Source organism: Centrocercus urophasianus, unplaced genomic scaffold (genome assembly GCF_019232065.1).
Source record: "Centrocercus urophasianus isolate 14NV4802_14NV808 unplaced genomic scaffold, USGS_Curo_1.0 seq_74, whole genome shotgun sequence".
Taxonomy (NCBI): Eukaryota; Metazoa; Chordata; class Aves; order Galliformes; family Phasianidae; genus Centrocercus; species Centrocercus urophasianus.
The window spans coordinates 1541688-1558353 of NW_024885355.1; the positions used below are offsets into that span (position 1 = coordinate 1541688).

Sequence of the window (16666 nt, forward strand, 5' to 3'; positions counted from 1 at the left end):
CACCTATATACAAATACAAATATATATATATGTATTTTTTTCTTTCCTTTTTTTGACATGTTGTCAATAGTTCCATACAGGCTGCAGGTCTGCAGAGCTTGGGAATGCAGAGAAGAGCAGCCTGCGCTGCCTGCACCATGGTGGGTGGGACCAAAAATGGATGAGCTCCTCAAAGACATTACCTCCTGTAATAACCTGAAGAGTCTGTAAGGCTGTAGAGGTGCCATCTCAGGCTGATTGTTCCAGTAGGAAATTTCCACACTCAGACCTCTTTCCTTGATGGTGTGATTTGTTCTTGCTCTGTTCCTGGTAGCATAGTAACACATGGATGGCGATGAAGGTAGAAGCACCACTTCTCTTTGGAGCCTCTTGGACAGGAGCATTGGGTAGGATATATACAGGACATTTATGCCTTTCCATTCATCTTCCCATATACCTCTTTTTGCTCCACATGTGCTCTTTTAGCCACTCAAAGCCGCCACAAAATCGAGGAGCTGTGGGAATGCTAGTGCTTCCCACGGAGGGGAGCTGGTCAGCCCTGAGAAGGCAACACTGCCTCTTCTGAGTGGCAGCTGCTGTTTGGCTGATGTTGCCCCAATCCCTACCATAGCATCCACCAACTGCACATCAACCAAGGCTTGTCAAGAACTCTACCCCAGCAACCCAAGCGGTGATGCCAGGGCTTCTTCATCAGTGACTGCCAAAGCCCTGAGTGATGCTGCTGCTCCCACCTGGCTCTACCAGGGCTGGATGCCCTTTCTAACCCAGCTGCCTTTGATTCACTCCTGCTAAAGCATAAAGGTTGCATGCAGCAAGGGGTGGGGGTGATTAGGACATTGGTTATGGCATCAACAATATCACTCTTGCTGCAGACAGGAGAGACCGCCAGATTCAGGGCTGTACGAGTGAGCAGCCCCAGGGAGGCTCAGCCCTGGGCTTTGCATGCCAAAATACAAATGATGGTGAATAGGAGGAGGAATAGTCTGTTGGGGGAATTTCCATCCTGTCACCTTCCTCCTGGCTAGTGCCCAGGAACAGAGAGGCAAGGCAGCTGGAGTTGTCAGCCAGCATCTACGGGGAAACCGGGACTGCATTGGGATTGCCCACATCTTGCTGCTTGAGCAGTGCATGCCCCACATGTATTATCTTGGGGAATGGAGCCTGCAGAGAAGTATCAGGCTGGGTTGAGGATCCACCTCAGAGCAGTGGTGGCTCTGAGGACATGAGTTGTAGGGTGCCGAGCAAAGCAACAGCCTTGGCCTGGGTTCACATGTCTCTGCAAAGCCAGGAAAAAAAAAAAAACAACAAAGTAAATGAGGGAAAAAAAAGATCAGGATTGAGATGTTCTCAGAGTCAGGATACATACATGTCAGAGTGATGAAGATGCTTATTCAGGACCAGGGTTGGCCACCTCCAGCCATAGCCCCAGTGAGAGATGGCAATATCTCTGCCTGCAGGAATGGCCCCTGGCTACCATTGGGATGCTGCAGGCAAGGGAAGAGGATGCTCGGCTCATCTCCTTGTTCCCTTGAATTTCAAGGACTCTTGCAAATACCAGAGCACAGAGGTTATGTGAATACAAATTACATTAGCATGCCGAGTAACTCTGTCAGCAGTTTCTCACTGAAGCACTTGGTCCCCTCCGTAGTGGGCATTTCCATCCAAATTTCCCCCTCTTCATTGCTAACAGTCAACTGGGCTCTCCATTGAACTCAGTCTTGTGTAAGAAACAGTGAGAGGGTTGACTCCAGCATTCCCCTTCTTGTCCCACCACGCACAAGCTGTTGCTACTTATTAAACGTTTTAAAATCCCTGCTGCCAAAGTCCTCTAGAGACATTTATCTGCCATAGTCATAAATGACTTGCCAGCATGCTACTCAAAACTGCATTTCCCAGCCAATAAATACAAGCTCCAGAATCAGGAAAAGCAGGGTTTGGCTTGCTCTAATTTTCAGTGGTATGTCACTGGGATACTATAACTACTTTTAAATTCAAATCAGCTTCCTAAAAATTAACTGGTTTTATCAGATACAGCACAGTGGACTGTTAAACACGTAGCCTCATGTACTGAAACACTATACATTTAATGAAGTAATGCCATTAGCAAATGTACAACATGGGTGCATTAAATCCACCTACAGAACAGCTCTACGTATGAGAGAGGATTTATTTTAGCTTTTCTCAATAGAGCAGGAGTTCCTTTCTTGGCTTTTGCTAGGTTTTAACTAAAACCAGGATTTGCACACACACACGAAAACAAACAAGAAGTATCTACTCTCATAAAAAAAAAAGACTGATTTTTTTTCTTTTTTTATTCCAGTTCAGGAAGGAAGAGAATCATCTTGCAAGTTAATATAATCAGCTCCTTCGCCTCTATAATCTACTTCTGCTCAGCAGGAGCCCCCAAAAAACACTTTTAAGTCCCAAGTGAAACGTGAAAACTACTTGTAACGTCTCTTTTGAGGCACATGATTCAGACGGTCGCTTTCAGAGTTCAGGAATCAGTGTCATCTTCCTTTTCCTTTCTTCTCAGAAAAAGCTCTCCGGCACGCCGTGGGCTCCCTATGTTTTGGGTGGAAGGCTATCTGTCCCTGCCCCAGATCAGAAAGGGTTAGGATGACCCAAGTTAGCACAGACACCCATTTCTCACTTCACACCTAAGGACGTACGTTGACGACTCCCCACTTCAAATTCCTCACAAAGGGGAAAAATAAAAAGGACAAGAGACAGTAAATTTCACTGTGATCACACTACGGCAAAATATTCCTTCTGTTCATTGCAAAAAACGTGTGAAGGCCAAATTAAAGGGGAAAAAAAGTTATGTTGCATGAGTTACAGTGCAACTGTATTATTCCTTCTCTTTCTAATTTTCCTCCCCCCCACCTTGTTCAGTTTAGAAAAAGGATTGAGTACAACACAGTCAGGTAAGTGGCCACAAAAGAGTAGCTGTCTTTGGCAAGAAGTCACCGTATCGACCCTCTCTGTCACCTTCTGCCCATTTCACTCTGTCTCATGAAGTGGATGTTGTTGGCGCTGTCTGAGAGTTCTGGGTACTGCTCCACTGAGATCACAAAATAGCCGTCGTAGCCCTGTACCCGGCCTGTGTTTAGCACTTGTTGCTTCTCCCCTTCTGTCCACGAGCGAATCCCCTCCTCCCCATCCCTCAATCTCTGTTGTTCCCGGGCCCAAGCTTGGGCCACGGCGCGCTGCCGGGCCAGCTCCAGGACACGGGCTTTCTCCTCGTCCAAAGTGGTCCCGTAGCGAGTGTTGAGACACAGCGCGCCGTGCTGCAGCTGGATGTCCGTGTAACGTCTAGTCCTTCCACCCAGCACTGTGTTGATCTGGGACACCGTGACGTTGACACCGTTCTCCAGGGTCCTCCGCCCGCCGCTGAGGCCTAGGATGGACAAGTCGCCCTCTGACGGGCCCTGCTTGATGAAGTAGTGCGTGTCCACCCCGTCGATGGTGAAGTGCAAGTTCTCTAGGTAATGGGCATTGTTCAAGATGGCGGCGATCCTCCGCCCGTCCTCGTTGGCAACACTGATGATGTCGGTGGCCACGCGCCCGTCCTTCATGGCAAACTTGACGCCTTTGCCGAAGATAGAGCCTCCGGAGGCGAAGTTCTTGTTCTTCTTGATCTGCTGGCACCCGGCGATGCTGGAGCTGTAGATCCGTTCGAAGCGCTCAAGGGTGACGAAGGCCTTCAGCTGCTTCTGCACTTCACACTGGACCCCTAAAATTGACTGAGAACGGAAAGAAGAGAAAGATGAATTAGGAGGAGATGCCCAAGGACCTGAAGGCACTGCTTAACATGATGGAGACCAGCAGAATCATAGAATCATTTGAATTGGAAAGGACTGTTCAAGGCCACCTAATCCAACGCCCCTGCAATGAGCAGGGACACCCACAGCTCCACCAGTTGCTCAGAGCCCGTCCAGCCTGACTTTGAGTGTCTCCAACAATATTTAGTGAAGAGCTCCACGTTTGTTTGTTTTTTTTTTTCACCTCGCCTTTATTTTAGATCTTCAATTTTTTGCAGTGGAAAAGAGCTGTTGCCAGGTTATTCCCCCTGATACTCAATGTTTCAATAAATAGAATTGTATTTACACTTACAAACTGAAGGAGGTAAAGGGAAAAATGAGTTTTTGCCTTAATGCTGTGAGGGTCTAGTTTGGACTCCGACAGCTGAGCTATTACTTTGTGCTTCAGTGTTCTCCATCTGTAAATAAGAAATTGTTCCTAGAGAATCTGGGGACCATTATGCTTTATAAAATGCTTTGAGGTTTCTGTGTCAAAGTATCAAAGTATTTGTAACAGCTCCCTCTATCTTAATTTCTCCTTGAGCCACATTTCAGTGCCCTGCGTTGCAGGTATGGCACTCAAAGTTGCCACAATCCCTCTGTATCCCATTCTATCTTGGCCAAAGCAGGTTGTTCAAAACTCAAGGAGGACCCTAAATCCAACTATTTCCCACAAACCCTGTACAATATTCCACACCTTTGTTTGAGATTTGGCTTATACAGAAGAAACACTGCAGGATACGACAGTCTGGATCATTTGTAGTCAGGTATAATACAAAGTCACTTTTGCTGTTAGCGTATAATGGAGCAAGCACAGAGCGAGTCAGCAGCTCATCATTACTGCAAAATGTCTCTGGAAATGCTCTCATCAATTCATGGCAGCGCAGTCTTCTTACAGACCCCTGCTCATGAACAATTATTTGCTCAAATTTCACAAAAGCAAGAGGATGCTACAACAAAACTCTCCTGGCACTGCCAATGGCTCAGCTCAATAATGTAATGACATCCAGGATTAAAAATAGGCTACAAAGAAAAGTTTGCTGCACTCCAATTATTTTGAGGAAATTTAACATCCATGAAGGGTATTGCCTTAAACAGTCCACAAGCTAAAGGCTCACATCCTTACCTGGCTGACAGAAGACAATTCAGACAATACAGGCATTGCAGCATGGACATCTTTGCTATGATTTATAAAATGGTGGGGGAAGGGAAATGAACCCTCACTTCCATGGTGGCCATTTCTAGGGAAAGGTTTCAAAGCACAGGGGAAATAAAATTAAGGAATTTAGCATAACTCTCCTGGTGGTTGTGAGCAGTTTGCTCTATGGAGGAGAAAATCATAAGGGAACATAGATATACAAGTTCAAGGATGTATTTTGGGTTTATTCAAGTTAAAATACATAAAACCTAAGAGGGACTTCTATTCACAGTGCCAGGAAAGAAGGAGAAATCCCCTCCACTCCCCCTTTTCATTGCTAGCACAATAGCTGGAGAAGAAATAGGAGCTCTTTCTGGTTCTCTCTGTGCTGCCTGTGGGGGATCTCATGCAGCCTACAGAGTGACATAATTAACAGATGGATGGGGAGCCAAGTCGAGCTCCCCCACCAGATGAACGAGAGCTCTAATTATGCAAAAGATGGACATAATTAATGTAGATGTCACCAATGATGGACATGGGACAATGAGTTTTCTAGGCTCCATGAAGCACACTTATAAATAAGCATATATTGCACACCCTTGGTTAGGTATTTCATTTTCAGAGAGGCTTAAATGGGGATGTATTCTTCTCACATGCTTTTCATAAGGTTTGACTCTAGATGATCCTTGCCCACTGCCCAAGCGTGCCGTATTGCTCCTCCAGCTTGCTCAGTAACTTTTACAAACAATGGGAAAAAGCATTTCTCATTGCCCACTTTGAATCACCATTTAGTGCAGGATCCTTCATTCAAGAATGTTAATAAGGTCTTCTGCACTGTATTTCTACATCTTGGGGTAATTTATGTGCCACCATCTCTCTATACACATCCCTACGTTTACTGAAAGTGAAAAGGGATCCCTAGAATAAATTGCAGCATCTACTCAGTATTACCCTGAGGGGAAACTTTGAAAAACTGGGCAGTGCCAGCCATGGTTTGGACAAGAATGTTATAGTTCAAAATGATATATTCATAAATGACAGATGCTTGGGCAGCGAGGTCTTGCACTGGCTCTCCTATCATTCACCCTGGTTAATTTTTATCCTGGCTTATGTCATGCTGGTATGATTTCAGACCCCTCCAGCTGCTCTCTCCAAGACATGTCTCCTAATTCTCTAGGTCACTGGCACCTAGCCTCAGGGCCAGCGACTGATCCTAGACTGCTCCTCCTTGCCAGCAGAGACACTCAAAGATGTTACTCTAAAATGTTTGGGATTCTAGTGATGACAAGAACTGTACAGCAAAGTGTAACAGGTGATGTCCTAGGGTTTGCCATTAATTCAGGAAGGATTGTAGCCTGGTTGACACATGCTGTGATACAGAAGGTACCACAGCCAGCAGCTGTGACATGAACTACCTTCATCAACCTCCACAGCCCACTGCGTGGGACTCTCTGGTCTGAGATCTAATTTTTCACTTTTCAATTTTATGTTCAAATATTCTATAGATTTGAATTTAGATCAGCAATGGTCCATTGCAGAAGGAAAGCCAGATTCTGAAAGTCTTTTTCATTTTTTTCCCTTCAACTTATTGACACATTAATAGAACATGGGGCCTTTCCTTTGTCTAATAATAAGATGCCTTTTAATATATGAAATCACACAATTTCCACAGCTCCACTGTTCATCTGGATATCATTTAGAAAGAAAATAAGCAGCACTCACCCCTCTCATGGCAGGACGTGGAGGTTTAATGGATTACACGTGAGCTAACAGCAATGCACTGTCACTTTCTGCCTAAGGATCCTTAGACAGGACGTAAGGCCAACTGTTTTGTTGGTCCTCTCTGCATCCATCCAGGACACATCTCCTCTGTACAGGAAAAGCATTTTTCCTGTTGCATGTGCAATGGCAGGACTGTTACTGACACTACTGGTGGCTAAGAGATGGAAGGACTGACCAAAGCCACGGAAATCCAGCAGTGTGCCCACTTGGAGGCACTGCAGGTGGCAAGTTTGTAAGGTTGTCTTGATCACTTTTGCTGGCAAAGAAACTGGGCACAGAATCATAGAATGGCTTGGGTTGAAAGGGATCTTAAAGATCACTTATTTCCACCTGCCCTATGGCTGCAGTGGATGTATGGAACTAGCACACATGGTGATACCAACATCCACAGGCCTTAGTCTTGATTTCAGTTCCAGCCCCAAGCAGCTGATCATTGGAACAGTCCTTTGAGCTCCACTGCAGAGTCACCCAAATGGTGGTATCTCATTTTACACACTGCAGGGAGCCCCGCTGGCCCATCACTTGTTGCTTTAAAGTAGTGCAGATCACCATTCTAGTAGTCATGAGGAAGGCCAGGAGGCTCTGTGACACCTCAAATGGCATCAACAACTGACAATGCCAATCTCTGTTGTTTATAATGGAAGTCTGGACACCAAGTTCACAAGCAGAGACCTAAATTTTGGTGTGGCAAAATCACGTCCAAATGGCTTTCCATTGGATACTGGTTACTGGCCTTCTAGTATATGCCCTTTTACATCATGATGTAGTCAATCCCTTAGGGAAGTAGGGGAACAGAGGTAGCAGGAGAACACTCACAACATTGTAATGCTGAACATCATCACTTAATACTCTAATAATAAAACACATCTCTGCTGTGTTGAAAATGAACATGGGATGACTTTGAAATGAATTTTTAAGTGCATTTCTTTGATAAAGGAATGTATTTGGCAACTTTTTAAAAAGAAAAGCAAATTCATTCAATAGAAGAAAAAAATACTCAGTTCAGGCAAGCCATGGCATAGCTAGCTGGTATGCTGTGCTGTTAATGTAAAGGGGGTGGAGGCAAACAGATTACATGCAGTTCAAAGAGGCAGTGTATCCCTGACTTTGAAATTACCATTTCTGTTTCATCTTAGAACTCATTTAAATGAACTGGCAGGGAATGGAAACAGAAAATTTCCATCCAGGGCTGCAGTGGTATATAGTATTTTCTAAAGAAATGCCACTGCTTTTAGCTACTATAAAGGAAGGTGTCTGTAAAATTGGCATTAAGGAAGAAAGATTGGAATTCATAGTTACTGTATTTCAATATTTGTTCTTAGATGTGAGTGACAAATAGGCTGGGTTTGTTTTTCCTCACAGCCTCTTTTAATCAGATGTCCTTAGGTGACATTTCACTTTATCTAGTAACAACCCGTTGGAGAGAAGAGAATGACCTTCATCATTTCTTTGCTGCTGCACAGAGCTCAGGAGAACGGCACATTACAGAGCTCTCTGAATAGCCTCTTGCATTTTCCCTGCACCTCTTGAGGATTCGAAATACCACAGCAAGATCCTATCATCTGTTGTTTTTAAATACCGCCTTCCAGCGCGAGACTGAAAGCTTTAATTTCCCATCAAGGATCCAAGATGTGCAATACATGAATACGTTTCCAAGTTTCTCTGCATCCCCTGCCATTACACACAGAAAGGTGTTTCTCTTACTGCCATATGGATTACAATGCAGAAAAACAGTTCTTCTGAAATAACTGGCCCAAGCTACGATTCTTTTCACTGTCTTTGAGACTTCAACTCTCTTCTCCACATCAGATTGAGTGAAAATTGGCTAAAATGTTGGCAAAATGTAACAAGTGGCTGATGGATAGACATGGAGATGGCCCAAGCCCAGGACAAAGCACAACCTCATGAATGATGTGCACTGGCAGAGCCAATTCCTGAAAAGGGGGAAAAAGTCCGTGGGAGAGGCTGTACAGAAAGCCCAGCAAAATGCAGAATGCCTCCAAAATGCTGCTCCATAAGGGATGTGGGAATCTGGTCCTGCAAAGAACAGAACTCTTCCTGGAGGCACAGTGCTCACGGGGTGGAGAGAAGCACAGATAATATGAGATTTTCAAGAACCATGGAAATGTGTCACTGAGGGCCATGGCAGCCATGGTGGGGATGGGTTGATGGTTGGAAATGTGATCTTAGAGCTCTTCTCCAACCACAGTGATTCTGTGATGCTATGATGTAGCTAACAAGATATGCACTGTTCACCAACATCCCATGTTGCAAACAGAGATGTTTTGGCTTCAGCAATTACCTGACAGTTCAACAAGACAAAAGGTAAGGGGGTGAAAAAGAAAAAAAAAAAAAACACAAGAAATTGGATTCAGGTGCAGCAGCTCCACAATATGCCAGGGGTCACCCAGCATCCCCTGTGGCCAATAACACTGAATTTGTTCAACAAACAATTTAGTTACAGCCTCGTGGTTGCAGGGAGGGTGGGGGGAAAGTGCTGCACCACAGTGTATTGGATTTTAAATGTCGCTGCAGAGCTGCAGGGGTTAGCACGAGGTTTATGACATGCTAAGCTGGTGGAGGCTCAAAGCCAAATTTATCTCTCCCATCTTGCAGCCCTGCAAGGCAAGCACCAAAAATGTTTGGAAGGAGATGCTAAGCCCCTCTGGTTATGCACGCTGAAGAGATACGGTGCAGCCATTTGCAAGGAGCTGGCAGCTTTGCTGTTATGCTCTGGCTATTCAATCCTCTCTGATAAAAGAACTCACTCAATCTGCCAGCTGAGGCTTTGATCAGTGGAGCCAGCGGAGTAACGCACATTTTCTTTGGTCTATCACAAGGGGGGATGTGACCCAGAGAAACTAGGGATCGGAAGAAGCAGAGATGAGAGAGCTGTGGTACGTCATGCAGAGAATATCCCTGGATTTCAAACAGAATGGGCATTGTCCAGTGCCTTGTCCAGGCTACTTTTAAATGATAAAAGATCTATGGCTTCTTCCAAATGCTCTGGAAAGGCATTCTGCAGTGAGATCAATCTCATTAAATGAAAATATTTCCTAAGCTTCCGTTTAACTTTGTTTAATTTCGTCATTTGCCACCTAAGACTTTCAAAAGTTTGAATTTGATTCCACATGCTTCGTAGAATCATAAAGGTTGGAAAAGCCCACTAAGATCCCCAAGTCCAACCCCAGCACATCCCCACCATGCACACAGACCACGTCCCTCAGTGCCACATCCCCTTCCTTTCTGTCACACCTCCAGGCATGGTGACTCCACCAGCTCCCTGGGCAGCCTGTGCCAGTGATGCAGAGAGGACCACTATGAAGGAGCACGGATTGTTTCTGGGGTGTGTGTGGGAGGGCTGGGAGCAAACAGGACTGAAACATCAGTGTTGGATGCATGGGTACATTCAGGAGAAAATGGATCATAAGTTCAAGTATTATATGTGAATGAGTTCATTTTATACAAATATATGTCTGCAATATGCTGGGTGTGACAGAAAGAAAGGGAATTCTGCTCTACAGCATTTTAGAGTCACTTGCTATCACAGCATGATCCTGCAGCTGTAGTCTAAAATACAAATGCTAGTGTTTTGTTGCTGTCATAACACAGGAGAAGAATATGGAACAACCTGCAACAGTTAAATTCCACTTTCAGTACTGTGAATGTAAAGTGACTCATCTGGAAGCACAACAGCTGCAGAAAGCCCCTATCCACCAAGCAGGTCCTTACACAGAGCTCACTGCAGCTTCTTGGCTTACAGACCCAAAGGGGACAGGGAGACTTCTCTCTTTATTGCTCATTCAGGCAGATTCACCTAAAATGGGTGGCTGGGAGGGCTCCTTGGTTTTATTTCCAGCTTCTGTATGAACAAGTGTCAGACTTCATCTCAAGCTGCCCATTAAATTACCTGGTTATTCAGTAAGCTTAACAGTAATACTGAAATGATATAATAATAACAATATTATTTCTATTAATCTCTGTATGTGTTATTATGCACTGTACATAATAATTTACAGGCAATCTTTTGTGCAGCTTTTGAAGGAGTGCTCCCTTTTTGCCTTCTCCTGCACAGCTTTGCCTGGGGAGATACTGTGTCACAGCAATGAGGGGGAGAAATCCTGAAGCTCTTTCTCATTTCAGAAATCATCTCTGTTAGCACTTCACTGTTTAATCTAAAGAAGAGAGGAACAAAAGAGGAATCTGAGCTCCAAAACACAGCTGAGCTCCTGTGGCATCAAGGTTTTCAAGCATCAACTCAGCCAGGGTATCAAAAGGCATAGATCCTTCTGTCCCCTTCTATTATAAAGTGATACATCTTAATTTCCAGGAGTTGGACTCGATGATCCTCATGGGTCCCTTCCAATCCAGGATATTCTATGATTCTGTGATTAATTTAAATCTCTCTTACTGATCCACGAGGGCGGATGGTGATAGGACAAGGGTGAGTGGATTCAAACTGAGACAGGAGAGGTTTAGGTTGGATACTGGGAAGAAGTTTTTCCACCCAGAGAGTGGTGAGGCAGCGGAACAGGTTGCCCAAGGAGGTTGTGGATGCCCCATCTCTGGAGGCATTCAAGGCCAGGCTGGATGTGGCTCTGGGCAGCCTGGTCTAGTGGCTGGCAACCAGGGGGGTTGGAACTGGATGATCATTGTGGTCCTTTGCAACCCAGGCCACTCTACGATTCTATGATTCTATGATTCTATGACTGAAGCTGGTTTATTTTAGTCTGTCTTTCCTGCAACTCGCTCAGTACCAAGGCTGGGTTGACACGTGACCACTCAATTAATTCCCAGTATCTCATTTGTACCTCTGAGTGATACATCGGGGCTGGGGAAACGTGACACTGTATTTCACTTACTGATTTAATAGTATCTGTAAAGGACCTCAAGGATCCGCTGCAGGACAGTGAGATTTCAGTGAACTCTTAGGTAAAGAGCCCGGGAAAGCAGCTGGGATAATTTCCACTTGTTACCATTATCATTTTATTAGCAGAGATGTTAAAAAGCATATTCTGATCTCCCCAAATTGATGCCTCACAGCTCTCATGATGTTCGAATACACAGCAACAGCAAGCTGGAATCTATATCCTAAAGGTAACTCAGACTGAAGAGATAAAATACCCCCGGAATAAAATCAAGTGAGGAGAGGAGACAGCATCCTGAGAGGGAAATGATTTTTTTCAAGGTGATACAACAGATAAGCAGTAGGTCTGGGAGTAACCAGGGCTCTCAGACCCTGACCCAGTGTGCTAGCCTTTAACAGTGCCACCTCCATCTTTCAGCTGAATAACTCCCAATAGAAAGAGAAGGAGAAATGATTGGGCTGTAAAAGCTTTTTCTTGGCAATTTTGTCATTGAATTTTGTGCCAGCATCTGCCAAAATGGCTTGTGATTCAGGCCTGTTTTTAAAACCAGGCCCACTGGTTTGGGATTAAATCCAGATAGGTAAAATGAAAGTTAACTATTAGCTAAAACTTCTTTCTGGGAAGACCCACTGCAGTGCAGAAAAATTTGCTAGGGAATTACTGGGACTTGTTCTTTTAAGATATTTTGAACCAGACTGAAAACTGCTACTATTGCTACTACTAAAAACTGTAGAAAATGATTCTGTGAAAAGATTTGCTTTTATTTGTCTCCAATAATTCATGGTGCAAAAGCCTTGACCTTTGTTAGCACTATGTGATAGGATTAAAAAAACAGAAATGCATTATTTCATTGAGTGATTACCAGACTGTATCGCAGGAAAAAGACACAGTGGCACTAAAGAACTTATAATCATCAAATCACAGAATGGTTTGAGTTGGAAGGGACACTTAAAGGTCATCCAGTACAACTTGCCTGCAATGAAAACGATTATTCAGTGAGATTTCATTACTGTAATGGGGAGAGACAAGCTGCCTTGGATCAACTCACTCTTAATATGGGAGAACAGGCTGATAGAGGCTTTTTTTTTTACAATGATTGCAACTGTGTACTTTGCTGATAAGGGTGTGAAATACAATATGTAGTTGTATGAATCACCTTGCTGTTGTCCCATTCTTGGGTTTTCATCTGCGTGTGGATAAGCTCATATGATGGCTCCATGGCATCCATGTCTGGCTTGGGGTATCCAGGGATGACGTTGTGTAGCTGGAACCCGAAGGTGAGTAGCCAACTGTTGACATCTGGTAAGGAAGAGAAGCACAAATTAGATTATCTGATCGCTCAAGAAGGGTTGCTCAGGAGATGGATACAAATGAGGACCCTGGCACATGGCACTGCAGCAGTCAAGCCAAAACGATGGGTGTCTATTTTATGTAACAGCTGTATGCTGTTGTCCTACACAAAAGAGGGATCACTGGCACTAAAGGGGACATGATGGAAAACCAAGTGATATGGGACACTGAGGATTATAACAATAGAAACACATAGCCATTAAGGTTGGAAAAGCCCTTTAAGGTCATTTAGTCCAGCTGTCACTCCATTCCCACCATGCCCACATGGTTCTTAACATCTCTGGGGACTCTGACGCCCCCATCTCCCTGAGTAGCCCATTCCAATGCATCACCACTCCTGAGAATGCTTCCTAATATCCAACCTGAATATACTCCATTAGACATGAACTGTATTTACTTGACAGGAGACTAGAAAATCTGTCCTGATTTTCAGTTGCACAGCTATTAGGAATAGCAGCTTGATGTTGACCTGCTGGAGGAAATAATGATGAGGCTGGCCAACTCCTTGATAAGCACTGCTTCCCCCTTAACTTCAGAGCATTTAATGATCTCAACTTGTTTGCCTTCACTGGACTTCAGAGAAGGGCACACCTGCTACAATCCCCAAGCAAGTTGGTGTGCTTTTGGCACACAAATAGCAATTGCAAGAAGCAGAGAGGTATGGAGGTAAAGTTTAATATCAGCTCCCAGGGGTCTTACATGTTTTGTGTGTTACTGGGATGATGCTAGTGATTGCTCTGTTCCAAGTTGGAGTGCAAGGGGCTTGTTTTTCATTTTGCTAAGCTGAATAAACATTGCTGAAAAGAGTCTGTAAAAGGGATCAAATTAAATAATCAAATATGCATCTTTGAATATTTTTTCTTTGTCCCCCCTGAGCCTAAATGAATGTTTTGAAGAGCTGGTCGGAAAAGAAATTATGGATGCAAATGGCAAATAAGGCACTTCCAGATGACTGGAGAACCAGGAGCCAAGCAATCACACTATCTGTTGCTTGTTTTCTTACAGGCCAAAATGTTTGGGGTTGGGCAGATGTCCAAAAAGCCCTTGCAACAATCCATGTGGAAAGAGGAGGATCTCTGTAATAAAAACACTTCTGTTCACTCTCTGTACAGATTGTTTTTGGAGTGTTTTTGAAACAGAGGGGTTGGGGGGAGGGAAAGAAATTAAAGCCTTGTTTGATTATTTTTTCGCTTAGCACTAAGCCAGCCTGCTTCCAACCCCTTCTCATGTGAAACGAAGACCTTTGATGTCCATATTGCAGACCAGGTGGTCAGGAGAACAAAGTAAAACTGTGAAGGTCGGTATTGGTGCAGGAATCATTTTCCGAGCACTTCACAAATGTTAAAAAGGACACAGAACAGGGATGCTGAGCAGCAGAAGAATATGTAGCATGTCTGGAAGGGCTCAAGACAGGGTTTTTTTGATACTTCTCAGAAAACTGACTTTCAAAACATTTGCAAACAGGAGCATGTTCTTTTTGGGAAGAGGTGTTGGAATGCCCAGAACAAAAATAAAAACCAAAACAAAAAAAACCACCATAGCAGGAAGGTGTGGAGCTGAGAAAACAGAGGGAAAAATATTAATTTGCCAAGAAGCAGTGACAACTTTTTTTGACAGAAAAGTACATTTCACATCACATAGTATTTTTCAGCTACAGTAACCCTGCCAACACATTTCACAGTAAATTCATTTGAGGGCAAAGAAAAAGAGTGCTTAATGCAGACACAAGTAATGGAAATGTCAGTTCAATCCATCAGGATTGCTGAAACTGGCAGTAAAGCTCTGTGCCATGAAGTGTACAATCACTAAAATACTCATGTTTAACAATGGGCCTCTCAAAACGTAAATACCTGCTTCTCCTGCTCTCCCCTCCACTCGCCTCCCATTTGTACCCACGGGCTCAGAAACCTCACATTTGGAGAGCAAAGCACGTGGTGTTTGGCTGTGCCTTGGGAGCTGAGCTTCCCTATGGACAGTGGCACAGAGAGCAGCTTCCCGTGCCCCAGTCAGGTGTGGCCGTGATGCCCAGGACACAGCCATCGCTGCTCCTGTCCATTGGGAGCCTGAGAGCTTCAGCAGAAAGAATCATTCCTGTTGGAAAGATCAGTGAGATCATCCAAGCCAAGAGAAATGGCAGACAGCAGCCAAGCAACACGGCGCTCATCCCAAGTCTTGACCCGTTTGTTCCACACTGACGAGGGAGGAGAAACTTAAAACATGTATTTGGGCTCTGAATTCCTTAAAGACTGAAAAAAGAGAACTTTTAAGATGATGGAAAAAATTATTTTCTGTTTTTTTTGAAGTATTAATGACTTGGATTTGAGCGTCTTGCTGTTATCATCAGAGCTGGGTGGGAAACTGCCTGCTCCAAGAGAGCATTTGAAATGTTGTCCTGTCTGAACGACAGCAGGAAAATAAAATATGCCATGCAGTGACTGTTCAAATACTAGAGTAGTTCAAGAGAAGAATTTCATATTGAGACATTTCATTTGGATTTTGACTCCTTTTTCTATCCTAGTTTCCTACACCAAGTAGGTTTGGAAAGGCTGAAAACCCAAACAGAATTTTTCTTTCAGATTATTTTGGAATTTGTCATTTAGGCAATTTCAAGAGCTGTGAGAAACATTTCTGCTGAGAAATCTCTCAAACTCAACTCTCTCTCATCAACAAATTCCATTTTGACAAACGAGCTTTTTCTTGATAGGAAAAATATATCAAAGTTTAATTATGCCACATATAATTATCAGTGAGGCCAACACAACAGCATTTTAGTTTGCATCTTTTGGCATATTTTGCTTTCTTCGTGGCATTATCTTCCTAGCTCTGGAGAAAACAGCATTTTGTTTAAAAAAATATCAATCTATTCCTAATGATTACTGCAGAAGAACCTGAAAGCATGGATGCTGATGGCCAGAAAAACACACTGAATAAAACACAGGCTTTTTATTTTGTAATATTTTTTTCTTTTTTTTTTTGCTATTAAGCCAATATCATAACTTAGGGAAATACAAATATTCTTGTTGCATATGGAAAAGTTGTGATAGACGCAGCAGGATCATCTAACCATAACTCTGTCTCCTTAAGAGCTATGCACATTTGATTTGTGACTGTCACCTTGTTTTCCGATGGGGAATGTATGGAAAAAGAAGCCCCAGCAAAATAGTTTCCTTAAACATTACCTCAGTGTCGCAGAAAGTATGAGTATAGGATGGACATTTAACCTACAGAATGATTTTCTGTATAAAAAACATGCCTAGAGTTCATATTCGTGCCATTTTATGAAGTCCCTGGGGAAGCAGCTCAGAGGTTATGTCAAGCTGTTGGGTTGGCGTGCCCTAAGATCTGGCCTTAAAGTCTAAACCACCCGTTTTTTATTGACTTTTAGCAGAAAATGTTAATTCCACGGGGCAGATTAGCTTTGAACTACATGGTTATTGCTGTGTGCTCTGAAATGGAGGACTGTAAAAAAAGGTTTAAGTCGCCACTGCCATTCTGCTAAAACAAATCTGCATGCCATTTGTTTAGTTGTAAATAAATCTCTAGGCAAAACTGTGTAAACAGAGCCGCCCCTCTACAAAGAGTGAGGTTATCAGGATATTAATTGGAAGCTAAACTTGGGATATCTGAGGGAACAAACAACTGAAAGCAATGTAAAGATACTAAACACCAAGAAAGAGAAAAGGAAACAGATTTGGGAATTACAATCTCTGTTTACGCTAATGAATTAA

At 43.6% G+C, this 16666-nt stretch overlaps 1 protein-coding gene across 1 annotated transcript in view; it reads right to left on the bottom strand.

The window, feature by feature from the left end:
- Window positions 1-701: 701 nt before the first annotated feature.
- The window catches only part of TENM4 (teneurin transmembrane protein 4), a 594301-nt gene continuing 578336 nt past the window's right edge, over window positions 702-16666 (bottom strand). Inside the window, exons 30-31 of the mRNA XM_042838225.1 lie at window positions 12745-12887; window positions 702-3743 (exon numbers count right to left, since the gene is read on the bottom strand). Of these exons, the coding sequence (XP_042694159.1) occupies window positions 2985-3743; window positions 12745-12887 (902 nt within the window). The 3' untranslated portion in view covers window positions 702-2984. The remainder of the gene's footprint in view (window positions 3744-12744; window positions 12888-16666) is intronic.